General features: G+C 41.1%; 1 protein-coding gene across 4 annotated transcripts in view; it reads right to left on the reverse strand.

Annotated features, from left to right (window-relative positions):
* Positions 1-19,446, reverse strand: part of fcho1 (FCH and mu domain containing endocytic adaptor 1) — a 60,755-nt gene that overhangs the window by 29,638 nt on the left and 11,671 nt on the right. For all 4 annotated transcript variants that reach the window (XM_039601314.1, XM_031758662.2, XM_031758661.2 and 1 more), the window contains exons 2-3: positions 14,657-14,707; positions 1,545-1,636 (exon numbers count right to left, since the gene is read on the reverse strand). In XM_039601314.1, the coding sequence (XP_039457248.1) occupies positions 1,545-1,636; positions 14,657-14,683 (119 nt within the window). In that variant the 5' untranslated portion in view covers positions 14,684-14,707. The remainder of the gene's footprint in view (positions 1-1,544; positions 1,637-14,656; positions 14,708-19,446) is intronic.

Genomic DNA, 19,446 nt, shown 5'->3' on the forward strand with positions numbered 1-19,446 from the left:
GTAACAACACTCTCCAGGAGTTCGGCGTATCGATACCCAGGTCTACCGTAAAGAGAAGACTGCATGAAAGTAAATAAGAGGGTTCACTGCAAGTGCAAGCCACTCTGAGGTGTTCAGAGACAGACTGTCTGCTCAAATACAGTCAAACTGATTGGGCGGCGTTTCATAACTGTCATAGCTGTCATCCCTGATGGACAACATCTCCCACCCCATGCATGAGACTGTGAAGGCACTGAGCAGCTCCTTCAGTGGGAGACTGCGGCACCCACGGTGTGGGACGGAGAGATTTCGCAGGTCTTTCCTCCCCACTGCTGTCAGACTCTACAATAAAGACTTTTGCAGCTGATCAAACACACAAACCCACACATGTGCAATAAGAGTGCTATATGTGCAATTCTTCTTCTGACGAAGTTGTGTTTTTGTATTTTCCTACTCAGTTGTATATAGTATTTGTATTTCTATTTTATTCTATTGTACATAGTATTTTATTTTATTTTATTGCATTCCAGTGTTTTCTAATTTCTGCTACATAACTTTGCACTTTTGCTGTAACAAAACAAATTTCCCACCTGTGGGACTAATAAAGGCCATCTTATCTTATCTTATCTTATAACACAGATCCTGAGGAGTTTATTAAAGCAAAGAAGAGGAATATTCTTGAATGGCCAAGTCAGTCACCTGATCTTAACCCAATTCAGCGTGGATTTCACTTGTTGAAGACTAAACTTCAGACACAAAGCCTCACAAACAGACAGCATCTGAACGCCGCTGCAGTAAAGGCCCAGCAGGAGGAAACCCAGCATCTGGTGATGTCCATGAGTTCAAGACTTCAGGCCATCAATGCCAGCAAAGGGTTTTCAACCAAGTATTAGAAATGAACATTTTATTTTCAGTTATTTAATTTGTCTGTTTACTTTTGGGCCCTGAAATGAAAAGATTGTGTTAAAATGCTTTATTTTATAACATTTCTAAGCAAACTTTTTGTCCAACTCATTGAGTTAAAGCTGAAAGTCTGCACTGAGTTGTTTCGTTTAAAATGTATTGTGGTAATGTGCAGAACCAAAATTAGAAGGAAGTCGTCTCTGTCCAAATATTTATGGACCTGACTGTATAGATGGCTCCATGTCCGATCCAACTGCGTCATGCAGTTTTGCTCTGCTCGTCGGATTAGGTTAGAAAAAGGTTCAGAACTGCAGTGTGCAGGAAAAAACTGAAGTTCAATACGCCTGCTGCGGCGAGCTATGATGGCTTTGATATGACCAAAGATGAAAGAGGCCAGAGGTCAAAGCACGGAGAGACTTGTGTTTCCCCTCCACAGTACACGATCTGCAGACAGGTCTTTGAAACAGGATAAATCTGAACACCTTGTTAGTTACACTGAGAGATGAGATCATAATGGTTATTTTGTAATCTTCTAGTATTTCATCCAACTTGGCACAATCCTTTTATCCACGTATGTAGTAAAGAACGGTGGATTTTCCACCCAAATCTCATCACTTGCACCGCCTCAAACACAGATATTCACAAATACACACAAACCTTACCTCTCTCGGACAAACTCGGCGAGTTCCTTGGTTGCCAGCTGGCCATGTTTCATGTTGTGGTAGAGCACATCAAAGCCGGCATTCTTCTCCCCCTGCCGAGAATAACACACAGACACACACGTCTGTTAGCAGCAAGTCGAGAAACAGCAAACCAACGTGGTAATGGTAACAAAAGCGATGTCGGGGCCTCAGAATCAAGTTCGCTCGACTTTGAGACATTTTTCTCCTGATAATCTGCTAGAAACACTCAAAGGTTCAAGGTGAAAGTAAAAATGAAACCAGCTTCTCTCCATCTGGACAAAAAGAAACTATTAAAAGAAGTTAATGAATCTTGTGCGTACGGGCATGACGGGTAAACCGCTCACCTTCTATAAGCCAATCCTGCATGTTACACGCGCGTGACCTTCAGTTACAGAAAAGCTATTCGAGCATTTGAGATTCCAAAGGCGGCAAAAATAATATGGCCACAAATATTACTCATTTATTTTGTTCTCCCTCAAAACATCACAGTGATTGGTCATCAGTGCACGAGGGAACTCAACACTTCACAAAAAGACCTTTTTATTGTTTAATGTTTCCTTCTGATATCCTCGAAACACGAGCGCCATCTCTCTGATGGACTCTTTTTAAGCCGTTTTCCGCTCGACGACTGTCTTCGTATTGTCATATCACAGCATTTTAGTGTTTGAACAAGCACAACGTAAAGTTAAACGTAACCAAAGCATCTGTGTGCAGAAGCTCATCTGACTCACAGTCCATCATAATTCACAGGTTTTTGCCCATAAAACAACAAAAGTGAACAAACCTCGTTATCGTGTGAATCCCGTAGGAGGATCAGTGATTCTTGTGGGTTGCAGGTGGACAGACAGTTGAGTTAATAAAAGAACAATTTATTGACATTAATCATGAATGAATAACTAATGTGCTTCATCTGTAGTGTTCGGATGGATTTCCATGAGCACATGTAGCACACGACACTCTTACTGTGACCGTCTGTCTGCAAGTTTCAGCCGTGTGTTTCAAACCAGCCGTCCCTCACAGGCCCCTGTAGATACTGGCTCTTCTCTCACTGCTGCTTTCTTTTGTTGTCACTTTGTTCTGATCTGTGACAGTTTGGTTTTTTTATTATTTCTACCCTGCAGCATCGCACAGCATCAAATAATTTATACTGAATACACTGTGCCACTGATTTAGTGAATATCATTACATGCAGCCTTCTGAAATCATTTTTTGCAAATGAATTCATCAAAATAATTTAATTTTCTTTCAACAACTGCTTTTCTTTCTTTTGTTATTAAGCCCTACGAGTTGGACTGTCACACAACCATAAAAGCATCGTGCGTGAAGAAACAACACATTTTTGTTGGATTATAATCGTGTGTTCGTGTAGCACACCTTCAGACTTTGCTGTATAAGCATCAGTACTGGTCCTCTTCAGGTACAACAATTTGTGCTCATAGATAGTTACTCTAAAAGCAGCGACCAGCCTGACCAGCTGACACACACACTAAATGTCAGACTATCACACAATCAAAGGACCCACACTGTTCACCTCTCTCTCTATTATTTGGCATTTCGTTGCTCTTAGTTCAAACATGAGCTGTGATAACTGAACAGATCGCTTCGTGCTGATATTCCAGGATCAACTACGCCACGTCTCGGTCTCTGTGAACGGCTGCTGCAATCCTGAACGGAATTTTCTGCTCATCTGTGGAGCATAAAGTTCAGGACCAACATGACTCAGTGTTGTGTGAAAGAAGCACAAACAAACACAGAACAAGATTGTTGGTGAGATCAGTCACACACCTTATGGCTCAGCAGATTTAGCACAGGCCCCATCGCCGCTGTAATTACACAAACCTAAACCTCCCTCCGATTACATCTATATAATCTGGACGAGAGCCCGACTGAGGCAGAGGCAGATTGCATCTTCAGCCTCACCACATTTTTCAGTCAGCAGGGTTGTGTGTGCAAGCAGAAACGCAGACAGCTGCTTCGCAGGACCTAAAAATATCGTGCTGGGGAACAGAGCACTTCCCAGGTACCAGGGGAATGGCTGGAATGCCAAGGAAGGGTCATCAGTAAACACACACACACACACACACACACACACACACACACACACACACACACACACACACACACACACACACACACACACACACACACACACACACACACACACACACACACACACACACACACACACACACACACACACACACACACACACACACACACACACACACACACACACACACACACACAAAGAAGCAAGACAAGGAAAAAACAGCTGAGAATGATCTCAGACGAGGTGCTGGCACCGTCTGTCAGAAAACACGCAACAAAGTCAGCTTCTGAGACGGTCACGTCCCCTGAGCTTTATTTTTATCATAGCCATAAAAGAGACACACGCACACTCATTTTCATATCTTGTGGGGACATCTCATTGACATAAAGCGTTCCCTAGCTGCTTACCCTAAACCTAACCATAACCCAAATGTAACCCTGACACTAAAACCACATTTTGAGTCTCAAAAATACCTTCAAACTTGTGGGGACCAGGATTTTGGTCCCTATAAGTGAAGTAAACTTCTAATTTTTGGTCCCCACAGAGATATGAATACACACTCACACACACTTAAAGCGGCTATAGAGAGAGAGGTTGCTGCCTTTTGACAACATTTATGACTCGCTGCTTTTGCAAAAGGATCAAAACACGATCCGATCTGGGTGAAAAAGTCAGTTAATAAAGGAAAAAATTAAGCTTGGATTTTCTTTGTGCCTCAGTAAAGTCAGAGTTATGCTTTTTCACATATAAAAGAAGCTTTGTGAAGTCTCCTCGAGTTTTAAAGACTCACAGATCAAACATCAAGATTAGAGTCAAATCAATTTTATTCATATAGCACTTTTAAAAACAACAACTGTTGACCACAGTACTGTACAATAAAATAATCAGATAACATTTAAAAGGAAAGTAAAATAAAAGATAAGAAAATAATAAGAATAAAATAATGACAGACTCATACAGAATTAATAGCCAAAGAGGAAAAAAGGGTCTTTAAACGAGTTTTAAAAGTATCCAGTGTTGGAGAAACTCATTTGCAGGTTAATCTACAGAAAAATCATCAGAGGAGCTGCAATCAGTTTAATTTTTGATCCTGTGTTTGATGTTAAAACCATGTTTCTGTTTATGGTTTGGATGAACTAACCTGTTTTGCAGACTAGTGAGAGAAACAATTATAAAATAAATAAAAAAGATAAGACTTGATTGGTTACATCATCCTGACATAAAGACTCAGTCCTTTAACTTCACATAAAGTGGTTTCGTTGTACTGAGCACACGATGAAACGCCTACATCCTGTTTTCTGTCCTTCGTAACTTCAGATCCGTGTTTTTACCAAACTGAATGTTTTGACTTTCGTTGTCCATAAACAGCGAGTTGGACTAATGTTATGCAGGACTCGTCCCTTCCTTGCAGAAACTTCACTCTCGCCACAGAAAGGTGAGCTGCCAGTTTACACACACACACACACACACACACACACACACTCTACAACTACATACAGCACGTCTCCACCAGTACTATCAGGCTAGTCTCTCAGTTCCATGCAAATAGAGCTTCCCCACAGTCTATTATGGTCCCTTATAAGGTGAGCACGGTGTTTGATTATGATCACAATCCTTAAGAACATTTGAATATGTGAAAAGCGAGCCTGAGCAAACTGTGCCAGGAGCGATACGAACTTTATTACAACGGCTTATTGCTTAGCACATTGAATTGTCTGTATTTACCTTCTCTAAGGCTCAAATATTTACTCGTGTTCCCGTTTAGCCGACAACTCAGCGATCGCAGATTAAGTTGACAAAGACGAGGTAGTTTCTTAGTGACAAGTTTCACACCACTGAAGGTGACTTTGGAAGCGTGCACTGAACGGACCAGAAGGTTTTTTTTTTTATTTAATTAAACTATTTCTTTCACTTTTTGCGTGTACAGTTAGTTCAACACAGTGACTTTCAGGAGCAGCTGTGTGACTCTGTGCTGCTCTCTGCACCGGGCCAACGTTTCACCTCAGGTTTGCTTTACAAACCACTTCTGGCAAAGAAAGCAGCGTATTTTCCAAATCTGCTTCATTCTCAGCGACAGCTGGTCTTTTTGTGTCGTCTTGCAGTTTTCACATTAGATGGAAGAGACTCATTGTTGATGTAAGGAAATAAAAGGCTCTCCTACCAGCAGGGCTGTCAGACAGTTTCAGCTTTGTCCATCGTCTCTTCAGGGGACGACTGCCTGAAAACTAGAATATTCAGTGCGCACACTTCGATCATGTGTCCTCAGCTGCACAGCAGATCACGTGGATGAACAGGTTTGTTACTGATTATATGAAATGCTGATGATTGGGAAAACTGTATGCCATAAGAAATTCTTTAAATATAAACTATGTTTCAGATCTCCCATAAAAACAAACAAACAAACAAACAAACAAACAAACAAACAAACAAAAAACCCAGAGAAAATAATGCTAATATTAGACACATTCGCATGAATTTGAAGCCTGATAAAGCTTATTCCTTTGTACTAAAAGCCAAGTTGTACCACCACCAATTCTATTTAAAAACACATCATAACATGTTTGTTATTATGGGCTCTGTGGTTTATTTTCAGTCAATCCCACAAACAATTTTCAGCAACGAGTAAAAACCCACTAGAGATCCAAATGTTATCGGCAGCTGAAAATAGATCTCACTGCACAAGTTTAGTGATTAATGTATTCAACTTCACTTCAGTATGAATTCAGAATGAAAGGGGCAAGTGCAGGTTTAGATTATTTACAACACATCATAGTTTTTGGTGCTTTCACGCTTGGATTGATTGGCTATAACTAAATTACTGTATAGAATACAAACAATAAATATGCAGGTTAGCAATAAGTATTCCTTAAAGCCTTCAGTGAGAGAAAATCCTTCATGTCTGATATATGCAAACCCCCCTCTCTTCTCACCTCTCGCTGATCTCTTTTTCATCAATTAAGCTGACCGCTTTGGTCATGCGTGATGGAGCCATTACCATGACAATGAGGAGCGGAAAAGAAAGGAGGCGAGGGGGAAGCTTTATGAAGGGAGGGTGTCAAATCTGTATGTGCCCAAGTTTCTCATGAAGATACAGACTTAGCGGGCCACTAAGGTCAGTAGGAGAAAGGCTCACATTTGTTAAGGAGGAGGGTGCTGCAGGGAAGGTTCGTCTCAGCAAGGATGCTCAGATTCCTCTAAAAGAGGTTTAAAATCAAATGTGTTGATAAGTGTATTGACCATCACTGATTTGGCAGTTTTGGGAGCCAACATACGAGAGAGGCTCACAGGGTTTGCTGTGAGTGGAAAGAAGAGAAGTTCAGTCTTGTCATGGCACACTCAGAGGCTGCATGAAGGTTTCCCATGAGTACACTTTCCCTGCTTGGGGACGATGCAAATGGCAACAATGTTTAGAGTGAGTTCAGAATTTAGTGTTACATTGTATTTCTCAAACAGGCTTTGAGATGTCACCGAATGGAACGTTTTTCTGTAAACACAACATGTTCATAAGGATGTAAACAGGATTTACACTACTGGACCAACTGCTGAAGCTAAAGCTTTTCCAAACCTTCTCAGACGACATGAAAGCTGTAACTGCACCAAAAGGTTCAGAGTCGCTCCTATAAAAATAATGTGGCTCACACAATTTAAAAATACTGTTCCCTGTTAAAACAGACATATTACAAAACCTTTAGTGTAAAACAGGGCGAGGATTTTAAAGCCTTTCTGTCGACTAGTCTACCAAATCCCCAGAGTTTAACCGCTACTGCGTCTGAAGCAGACGACACTGAAATAACTGAACTTATAAGCCTGCTGTTTCAGACAGTATATTAAGTCTTTACCTTAGTCATCATTTCAGTGTAATGTCTGTTTCTGTGTGTGTGAGAGCTTGTATTCATATCTTTGTGGGGACCAAAAATTGGAATGCTACTATACTTGTGGGGACCAACAGCCCTTATAGGGACCAAAATCCTGGTCCCCACGAGTTTGAAGGCATTTTTGACACTCAAAATGTGGTTTTAGTGTCAGGGTTACAATTGGGTTATGGTTAGGTTCAGGGTAAGGGTTAGGGGCTAGGGAAAGCATTATGTCAATTAGATGTCCCCATAAGATATGAATACCTGACGTGTGTGTGTGTGTGTGTGTGTGTGTGTGTGTGTGTGTGTGTGTGTGTGTGTGTGTCTTTAAACTGCTCTCACTTGATTCTAATTAGACACATCTTCAGACTTCCCTCCAGGCATTTATGAAACTAATTACAGACAGTGAACAAACCTGAGCTGAGCTGCACTCTGCACTGTACGACCGTCTTCGCAGCTTCTTCTATAACAAACACAAATGTATTCCTGTGCATCTCAACTGCTTAACCTGTGCTGTTGATTGGCAAATGACAGAAAGGGTAAAAGATTATATGGTGCCTTATACAGATGAGCCAAAGACAGCTTGAGGCATTAGCAAGAAATCCTCTGCTTTCACCTGACTGGATGCCTGCGGTTTTTGGCTGGTGGTTTTAGAAACGTCACATTAATTCAGAAATATTCTGCTTTTTAGAATCGGCAGCAGACTTTACCTGCGTTAGGACTATTTGTGCTCTCTAACTCGCAGCACACAAAAGGACCAGAGTGTACCAGAGTGAGACACAAAAGGACTCCCAGTAAAATGCATTTGTAGATTTCTCTTTTTCCCCCCAAGAATTTAAGCATACTGAGGTGAAGCGCTTGGCTCAGGCTTTCTGATATAATGTTCCCTTTTCTGACAATATCTAGAGCTGTGCCTTTAGCTCTGCCTAATATATATGACTGTGCAGTCTATCAGACAGATGGATGGATCCAGTGTCTGAGCATATTCCTGCTCTTTAACACATTGTGTTGTGTTGTTTCGTCAAAAGTAAGAAACAAGCAGAAACAAATGATACATAGTAGCACCAGGAAAACACCTCCTCTAGAAATCCCATACAGTCTAAAGCAGGTACGTTAAACTTATTTCACAGACTACTGAAACGCTCCTTTCTGTTACTGTAAAGAAGTTTAACTCCAGTCTATCCTGAAATATTTTAATATATGAAATAGAAATGCAATTTCATCAATACATCTCAGTTTTTCTACATGATAAAGACATAAAATAGTAATTCATTAAAATTAATGTTAAAAAAAAAATTTCTATTGTAAATTGAGAAAAAAAAGCAACTTTCTGGTATTTAACTGTTTAGATTTGACTGATTTACTTATGTGTTGTATGAATGGCTGTGGTCTTTATCAGTAGGAAAAGCAGTAAAATAAAGTTAAGTCTAAACTTTATAGCCGCCATTCAGAGGGCCAGATTGGAGTCTTTGGCGGGCCAATTCTGGCCCCGGGCCTTATGTTTCACACCCCTGGTCTACAGCACGACGTATGAAGGCCACACTGATAATGCACGTCTTAAGTTCTTAATATCCACCCTCGCCCAGCACCCACAGGAAGACCCCTTTTCAACATCTGCTGGTTTAAACTATATTTGTACTTTGCTGAATTATGTACAGAATACATTTCTTCTGCTGGTTTTAGAGATCCAGTTTATTTTTTCATCTGCAATAAGGCAAAGTCAGCTATTTCCAGTTATCAAAGTCATCACAGATCAATTTTATTATGTTATAGTAATTTTCACAAGTCACGAGCAAAACATCAGAGCACACAATTTATACGTGACAGTTCAGCACCACACAATGATGCACTGAACGGTCCCGCACTGACGCTTCCTAACAGGCTGCCGCTGACAGTAGCTGTAAACTTTTACAACCTTGTGTCAGACACTCTATCACGGAGCCAGTTGACTGGCCGGTCTGTCAGAGCTGCTGCGACTTTCGCTGACTCACAGAAACTTTTTCTGCTGACCGAGCAGGCTGAGCGGCGTGAACGCTCCCACAGCGGAGAGGTGTCAATAACGTCAGCAGCAGGTAGCTGCACCAGTATCAGCAGAGGCTCATCATCGCAGACGCAGTCAAATGTGTCGAGTAGGTTGGTTTGAACAAATTTTGCCTGCTGATTTTCTTATGTGATGTATACACAGATATATCTACTATTTATTTAATTGTTAACCAACCCAAACTATGCAATCAGTTCACGAGGAACACGAATATTTGGAGATTACTGCCGTACACATAGTATGCCATAACATAAAACAGATTTAGCGAGTCTCATATTGATCGGTCTTGGCTCTTATTCTAACTTGGCACAGAGCATATTTGAGATGAACAACTGAGCAAGGACGAAAGGAGGAAGCAGGGAGAAGAGGAGCAGGGATGAAATGAGAGGAGAGGCAGAAGCAGAGGGAAAACCCTGAAAGCAGAAAGATTTTCTCAGTGTGTTCACAGATCTTCACCCCACAAGAAACCCACATGACTCAAAGTGATGGCAGGGCAGCAACACTGGCATCATTAAACTGAGAAGCAGGCAATAATAAAAGCCCAGTGGGTGCAGCGTTTCTGTGCAAAGAGACATATCTGCAGGCAAAGGAGGAGGCATTTTTAAGAAGAGAAGACAGAAGACAATGCTGTCCTTTATACTGTACAGAGCTGCACCGTTCGCCAAGCTTTAAAGGTTTCTTTGATGCAGTTCTTCTAAATTCCCCTGAGAAGCATGCACAGTGGCCTTCTGAGATCTATACAGCACTGCAGCGACAGAAAGCAGCCTGATGTGGGAGAAGAAATGGAATATTATTAAAGAAACTATTACAGGTCACCTTAGTAATGAATTCAGATTATGTGGCTATTTTCTAAAATACAGTCCTGATCAAAAGTTTGAAAAATGGCAAAGAATCTTATTTTGCATGGTTGGATCTTAAGTAAAATGATGCTAAATGGGGCGACTTTGTAGGTGATGACATGAGTTTACATCAAATCAAATGTAATATTTAGTTTATAAACAGAACAGACTAGACTGAGTTTGCGCTGCGTCAGGACTGTGAGGCTTAGAGGCAAAAAATATATGTAATCAACCTAAGGTCAGTTTGAAACCTCTGTCGATTATCCTTAAGATATCATATTCACAAACTTGCTGTCTTTGAGCCCATTATTTTACATCATCGTTTATAAAAAAAAAAAAAAAACTGTAAAGCTTACTCAGTTAATCCATAGAAAATGTACTTAGTTAAATATTAAATTATTTGAATTACATCAAAAAGAAAAGAACAACAAACCAACCATATGAAATTCTTAATTGGGAAGATTTAATGGGGACGTATTCTGCCAGATTTTAAGCTCCATACTTCTTTTATTTTTGGACTCCAGTAGAGTAGCTCCGCATGATTCGCAGTTCCAAGTAATCCTTCTTTATCTTACTTATACCGGGCCTTTGTGGGGCCACTCAGTTCAGCCACTGAAATAAACTATTTTAGCTTCTCTACCTTCGAGGCAAAGGGAGAATCAAGAGAAGAAAAACTGTCCGAATCCTTTGACACACTCGCAAAGTGATGACATCTGAGAACCAGCAAACGAAATCAAAGCATACTGAAGAAATATTTTATATTCTATATACCTCGATGATTATTTCTGAGTGCGATTACGTTTCCTGGAATGATCGAGCACGACGAATCCTTACAGAGAAACGAATTCTGTTCCCAAGACTTAGCAGCGCCTTAATTTGCTAAGGATGCACTTAATTACAGCCGGTATGCTTCCTCCTGTGGACCATAAGCACAGCTTTCATTCAGTTAATGGGAAAGGACAGAGAGCTATGAGGAGGCTTTGTGAGAGGCTGTGAATGTTCTTGAGCCAAACAAGCCGAGGCTCTGTGTGTGGCTTGTCCCCGAGTGGCTGTGCTGCCTAATTAACTAAAGAGTGGTTTGTATTTCAAAGCCATTTGGCTCTGAAAGCAGGCTGAATGGGAAATATGTATAGACGCACAAGTACGTCTACTCATTTGTTCTTTAGATTTTGCTTTTCTACTTGCCTGCAAATCTGCAGTTATATGTTCAGCACAAAGACAATCGACAGCTCATATTGACCAGTAAAGAAAAAAGCAAAACAACACTACAGCTTTAAGAGACTGACAGATGAGCAGGAGTGGTAATAACAGCTGCTCACCATAGGCTCAAGTTCAATACAATCATCATGGGGTAAAGTTCATTTCTATAAGAACTTGAATTATTCCAATGACGAGGTTCTCAAACTGCCTCAGGAGGCCCTCTGTAACGTGCTGCGCTGCCTGTGACTGCATGCAAAAATAAAATACTGTTTAATACCAATAAACAGTATCGGGTTTCCAAATATGGGTGGTGTGACGGCCACCTTAAATAACCTGGCACAAAGATCCCAACATTCAGCATAAATCAGCTTCCTCTGAACTGCACTGAAACATAAAACAGACAACTTATTACCGACTACTAAGTCAGTGATGGGAAATGAGGCATGATGGGAAATAAGGGGTGTGGCTACAGTTAACTATACTACAGGACTTTTGAATTTAAGTGCGTCCCCCCGTCTGTGCAGGTTCTCTGGTGCTATAAATTAATGACTTTAGATGGGTCATTTTTCTTTTCCGGCCCTAAACCGAACCTCAGCTCAATGAACTAAACTTCGAGAGTCTCTGTTCTAAACTGTGTCTTCTGCACCTTAATTGAAAGTCTGGAAATATTAGTTCAATGTGCAAAACTTTTCTGTCTGTTAGGCCAAAAACTAGGGCACACCTGAAATAGATGTACTAGGTAGGCTGGGACAGAAGCAAAGAGGAGGACAAAGAGAGAAGGAAAAAGCTGTCAGCTGACAAAGTCACAGAGGCATGCGGGAGAGTTTCACTCCTGTGCTTAGTTCACTGGTGTAAGACTACTAATGAGGCCGCTGTTCTCTGAGAAATTAAGCCAATTAATGCCATAATTAGTCATACTAGTTTTTTTAATACTTGCAAAATTGAGTGTAATCTAATCCGAGGTTAGAAATCCTGCCGCTGTCAGGCTTTTAATTACCCTGTTTTTTTCTCTTACATGTCATATTAGAGAGGTGATGATTCAGGACATGATGTATAGTTAGTGGTGGTGAACACACAAGAACTCTGGTGAGACGCTGTAAACACCTGGCGCCAGCTCAGGGAATCTGTTAAACGATGCGTTGGAGTTTTTGTGCTTCGCAAACAGACACAAGACCTAGATTTTGGAGGACTGCACGGGAGCACGTGGGCGGGTGTCCACAGACGCATTTGCGGGACGGTAAATTAGGCTTAAGCTTAGAGCTGGGCGATAAAACGATAACGATATGTATTGCGAAATAACTTTTTCTCGATAGAAAAATTAAACTATTGCGATAGACCTCATCTCTCTTGTCCTCTTAAAAAAAAGAAAAAAAAAAAAAAAAGAACAGCCAATCCGAATTAAGTAGCACAGAGCCGAACACAGCCGCAGCGTCACGTCACGTGACTTGTTACGTACAGCACAAGCGCCAAGGCGCACATGTGTATTTGTTTTTGCAGCCGCGCAGCCCGGGTAATGAAGGAAATGAGTTTGCCGACTAGAGAAAAATCAACCGAGAGCGTGGCGAAAGGTTACCAAGAAAAAAAAAGCCGATGATGGTTCCAATGCCGGAGAGCTTGTCGAACAGAAGGGCCACAGAAGTTCCGTGGTGTGAAGGTATTTCGCTATTTCAAGTCTGACAAAAAACAGAGTAGCGCGCACTGTAAATTGTGCCGAAAGCAAGTCTGGAAATACAATAAAGCGGTGCATGCTCAATCTCTGACTGAAAGCGCTGATTCGTCATTCGGCTTTTGTCAGACTAAAGTAACTGTTAAAACTGTTTGAAAAGCTAAGCTATACAACAAGGAGAGATTGAGAATTTCCTTTTAGTTCTCAGTTTATTTGATATTGACAAAAGTTAGTCAATTTTGTCTGTTCTTCTGTAAAACAAACTAAGATTTATTTTTAGAATTAATATTTTGTTTCTAAGTGGAATTGACAATTTAGTCTGTTTTGTTTGTTCTATTTTGAAACTTAAACGCTTTAGTGGCTGCCTTTTGTGTAGTTTGCAATATTTGCCTTTATTTATCTGAAACTGAAGTCTCATGTTCCTTAAGTACATCTGCCCTGTTGAACTTATTATGGGAAATAAATATTTAAATCAAAACAAGCTGCTGATTATTTCACATTTTACTCTTGAGCAACGGCACATTTAAATCTTACAAATATAGTTATTTGGCTTATATCGTGATATATATCGTTATCGCCAGAAATGAAAAAAACATATCGTGATATGAAAAAAATCTTATATCGCCCAGCTCTACTTAAGCTCTTCGCTTGCACGTTAAATTTCTGTGTGCAAAGACAGATACGAGTAAAATGTGAAGACTGAAGGGAAACATAACTGGACTTTTCCTTTTGCAGCATTTTTTTGCATATAAAAATATTCAGGTTCCGACCAAAGATTCTGGATTTTGATTTTCCACCAAAAGAGAAATCGCCAGCACTGGCATAAGAATATTTATAGCTACTTTTTTTAAAGTAGGTTTGAAAGGCTTTTATTTTTTCTTTATAAACCAGCCAAAAATAAAATAAAATGCAGAATAGATGAAAAGAAGTGACAGGGAGAGTGTCGGGTGACGTTTCCCACAACTTTCAACTAACTTGCCATCTCTGACATTCACCAGAAAAATTGGGTTTTTAAATGAATTAATTTTCTTCAAACCAAGTTGCCAAAAATCACTGATGCCCAGCAACAACATCGGCCACGTAACAGAGTTATATTAAATAAATCAAGTCTTAACATAATAACTAGTAACTGCAAGTTAAAAGCCATTCATCACCATCATCTCTGCCTAGAAGCAGAATTTAAATGAGACTGCTTGAAAGCTGAGATCTAAATAGAAGATTGGTATCTATTGGTAACGAGCACTTCCTGTTTGTACCTGATGCACAACAGAGAGGCACAACTGTCCATGGAGAATATGAATGAGAAGCTGGGTAAGTCGTAGCTGTGGTCCAGCTACAACAGGTGACCAAGTTCAGTTAGAGATCTTTGCACGTGCTTGCAATCCTCGAACACGTGTCCTGCAGCGTTACTCGCATTTAAAGATGTTTTCAAGACACTTACCCAGAAGTTGTTCTGAAATAACGCCATCTTCACTCAGAACTTCACAGCAATCTGTAAGAAAGAGGTAGAGCCGCATTAGAGAAAAGTGTGACGTCTAAATCCCCCCCCCATTTTCTCCACATGCTGGAGAAGAAAATGACCCGGAGGACACTTTGTAACAGTCTATAAAATGTGTAAATGTCAAAAATTCTCCTCTGCCCTGTGACAAACTATCAAAGTGTCAGCAAAACGCACGTAAACAATTTCCAGCAAAGTCCAGCTTTGCAGAAACTCTTGAGACACCTTCAGCGTAGGAAGGGAACTCCTGAGGGAGAGCAGAGAGGAGCTTAACAAATGACTTCAAAGGATAAATTCAGAGAACGAAGGGAAGAGGGAGGAGGGGTGACACAGGAGAGATGGGGGAGGAAAGAACAGGGGAGGAGAGAGAGAGCAGTCGATGGAGTGAACGAGGCAGAAGAGACCAAGGTAACCTCCACGGAAAAAAAAGAAAGGGATGAGATGCACGACGGGCAGCTCACGTCTCCACATGTGCTGCACTTCATCACATCACAGCTATTGGTGCATTTAGGTTTGAATATGCCTGCAACAAACACTTTGCTTATCTGCGCAACATTTGTGGATTGCAACAGTTTATTACAATTTATTACTGACACACAAGCCCCGTGAAACATGCCGATGCACGTCTGTGCGAGCGGTCCAACAGGAAAATCAAAGATCGCACGACATCAGAACAACATGTGACCCCATCTCCTCAGAGCTTAAGATGCGACTTGTCGTGCGTCCACCGTTTTCACAAGAGGGTTATTTTTAATTTGCTGGTGGCAGCAGGAAATGCACTGCAGCAGCAGAGCAACATGCACCTTTTAATCCCCTGCATGCACAATTATATCAAAGAAACACAAACACTTCAATGACACGTATACACAAAGCAATCCTGCCCTTTGCAAGAGAATCCATAATGGGGCAAGTGTTTCCCCAGGGCTGCCCTCATGCAGGGTTCCTGTTATCTGTTATTCTGCTGACTGTGTGCGTTTGAGAGGCTGTGTGTGTGTGTGTGTGTGTGTGTGTGTGTGTGTGTGTGTGTGTGTGTGTGTGTGTGTGTGTGTGTGTGTGTGTGTGTGTACTGACAACAGCCCTCTCCTTCTATTGGCACAGATTCAGCTCGGGCCTGGTGACCTGGCATAAGACAACAGCAACACATACAGAAACCAACACAGCAAGCCCTAGAGTACACACACACCTACAGACACACCTGAAACTCCTCACACCTCAGTAATTAGCTCAGCAGCAGGACTGGAGGCCTGCAGACAGCTTTGTGTTTGGCAGAGGAGGAGAGCCCACAGGACGGACGGAAATACTGTGGAGCAGCGGCTACACGATGAATATCAATGGTATTAGTGTATTGATTTCCAGCGAAACTGCACTTTGCCAATATTTTCATATCTGCTGTACAGTGTGGAAAACAAACCAAACAAACTCCTGAAGATGATTAATGACTGAATACTGCAGCGCTGCCACCATAAGATTCATCATCTTTGGCCTTTAATATGGGCCGAGTCAGCGGTGGAGGTCAAACAGCAGCACATCAATCAATTTATTTAATAAAAAACACAACAACTTATTGTCAGTACCTCAAATGATTATCATTGGCCAAACCTGATATTTATAAAACGCAATCCTAATATTTTAGTGAAATACTGGACCACATTGTCAGAATATTTTACAGGTTTTAACCCACTACTAATAAATCCTGTCTGAACAGATTTCCACAGCAGCCGTGCAGCGGGACGGCAGATCTGACCAGAGCACCAGATGGTTTTTAGGCAAGCAGAAAGGGGGGCAAAGGGAGCACACCAGATAAAAACAGACGCATCACAAAGACACCGAAACCTGCTCGTAGATCTGAGTAAATTACATATACTTTTTGGCTCTAATCCTCACAGTCCTGACGCAGCACAAAGCAGAGGCACAAAGACCCCGAGAGGTGTGCACCATACCCATGCTGCTGGGATGTATAGAAGTAGCTGACATCCAGCATTCTCCGTCTGGTTCCAACTAGAGGTTGAGCTGAAATCAGCTCTGGGGCAAACAGAGCCCCGAGAAGAAGTGGGACACTCTGTGACCTTGATTTCTCAAACTCCAGATCATTTTTTATTCAGGAAATAAATGTGGGCACAGTTTTTGCTCCTGCCATGTATAACATCTACTGACTGCTCACACAAGCAGTGAACATGCTGAAACGTGTTAGGCAGCAATTAAACACTTTTGACATTTGGAAACATGAGTTGCTGTAATATGTCACAGTGTGGGGTGTGAGACACACACACCTGACGGTTTCTTATGACATATCGATAAAGTTTCATTGATCACGTCTACTGAATATGTCGTGTTTAGCAGGGTGCAGCACCAACAGTCCCACCCCTGTGATTGCTTTGGTTGCTGCCAGATCACTGCAGTTCCCCATAGTTTGCATGAAAGTTGCCGACTTGTACAAACACTTGCCGGTTACTCTCCAGACTGTAGTGAAACTTGGAAAAAGTAAGAAAAAACCAGAAACAGAGCCCGTTTGCCTTCACAGTAAAAGCTGTGCCTCGCTTCTGCGGTAAACACATTTCAAACTTTTATTGTGAAGGTGAGCAGACACCGTTTCTGGTTGGCGTTGCACTTTTCACAGTTTCAGTGCAGAATAGCGAGTACTTTATGAGTGTCTGCAGACACGTCAGCATCTTCCATGCAAAATATAGGCAACTCCAGGAGTCTGCTAGCAACCAAAGCAATCGCAAGGTTTTCAGTGCAGCACCGAAAATACATCCTTGCAAATAATTTCACACTAGTCACTGCGAGCAACCTTCAGCAACCACTCGTCAACTATTCACAAGTTGCAAAACTCTTCACCGACCTAAATTTTAGCTACACCTGACCAGACCAGTGAGAAGGCAAAATGTCCTCTGTGGCCTCTCGAGTGACTTATATTACTGGTTACTACTAGGACTGTGGAGTATAGTGAGAGGAGGTACAACTGTGCACCCTCCTCAATAATGGTTCTAAACCTAAAAATCATATATAAATACACAAGATTCATCGCACGTTTATAAAATTTCACTAATGAAAAGCATGCTGGGTAATGCTGGGTAGTCAGGTAGCACAACAGTCTGTCAACAGCTGAGCAAACTGTACAGACAGATCGACAGGAGAGACCAGAGATGGATCAAAGAAACTTGTGACAAAGACAGGAGCTGTGTCTGCTGACTGGAAGCTTCCCGGCTTTATAAAATGAGACTCTGGTATCTCGTCCACAAACGCCGAGGGGAACGAGGCGAGGCAAATCTAATGGATGTTTTTCCTGACAACAGAGTGACGTGTCCATGTGAAGTTCTGCTCTGCTGTGGAAACATTAACACCAATGGGCCAAATGTTTTCTCTGTTTAAAACAGCAGCAACAAAACAAGCAACCTGTTAAGGACCAACTTTACAGTCATATGTCTAACATTTATGTGGTTTTATTTTATTTGTTTTATTTTTAATGTTGGCATTAAAGTGCATTATATTCCACACACTCCTTATAATTTATAAAGGTTTAATTGTGCAGAAATCATGTTAATTCTAATCACCTTCGATTTTAAGAAACAACAGTCTTAAAAATATCGTGATACAAATTTTTGTCATGTGTGAATCACTAAAGTTGGGCCATAATTTACAAGTTTTTTTCCTCTCAATGAACCAAACTTTGTAGAATATGAATGTTTGGTCACTGATGCCGAGGTGAAGTGAGATTAGGTTAAATATTAGACCGCTGGATCTGCAATAATCAAACCAAACTAACAGCAATATCACGATCTGCTGCATCCAATATTTTCTAGCTTTTTTAAAATCATTTTTTATTTATTTGTTTTAGTGCTTTATTATCTTGGAGGATTGCACCAAAATATGTGGCCAAATTCAAAAATAGGCAGTGGTGCTCATGTTCTCAGATTCCTTGAATCTTGTTCTGCTCTTTGGGATGAAAAAAGTCCTCCTGTTAAGCAACACAATAAAGGTAACATAGCATGTACGGCTTTTGAATATTTTAATGCAGAGAAACATGTCTGACCTAAGAGGCACATGTAGTAGAGCATCCCGGGCGGTCCTGAATATTTATCAAGTATAATAATATATAAATTAACAAATATTTAAAAATGCACCAAAACCATTTACATGCCTTTTTCTGAGAAAACATGCAATTAAATTATTTTTAGAAATGCTTTTTTGGCAGAACTTCAAACGGCCTTTCATCGGCGTCAGGTAATTCTGTTTTCTACACACCCGATCAACCTTTATTTTTGACGTTGGCACTGCGGGCCGAAGATTTGCACAAAGACGAGCAGATGCAGAACGGCAACACAAGCAATCCAACTAAAACTAAACACGAGGAGGAAAATATATCTTTAACAGCCACACAGGGAGGAAATGCAGCCAGCCTTATCAATTAAAAACACCCTAACCTCTTCTTCTGCCGCCCTCACACTGCCTGACAACACACAGATGGCTGCCATGAAAAATTAGGACTTTACAAAAGCAGATGGGAAGGAATGAAATAAGGTCTCATACAGAAACATGAACTACCCACAATTCATTTCATTCCAGCAGGATATAAATGATGCATCCTCTCCGCCCATACTAAGCATCTCAGTTTTATTTCCTTTCCTCTCGCTTTTGCCAGCGACGGCTCTACTAGCAGATGTCTCTCTGACGGGAGGGAGGAGGGAAGAAGGGAGGGTAAGGGAAGGTCAACCCAAACTCCCGCCTCCTCA

The sequence above is a fragment of the Oreochromis aureus genome, linkage group 17 (assembly GCF_013358895.1).
Source record: "Oreochromis aureus strain Israel breed Guangdong linkage group 17, ZZ_aureus, whole genome shotgun sequence".
NCBI classification, from domain to species: Eukaryota; Metazoa; Chordata; class Actinopteri; order Cichliformes; family Cichlidae; genus Oreochromis; species Oreochromis aureus.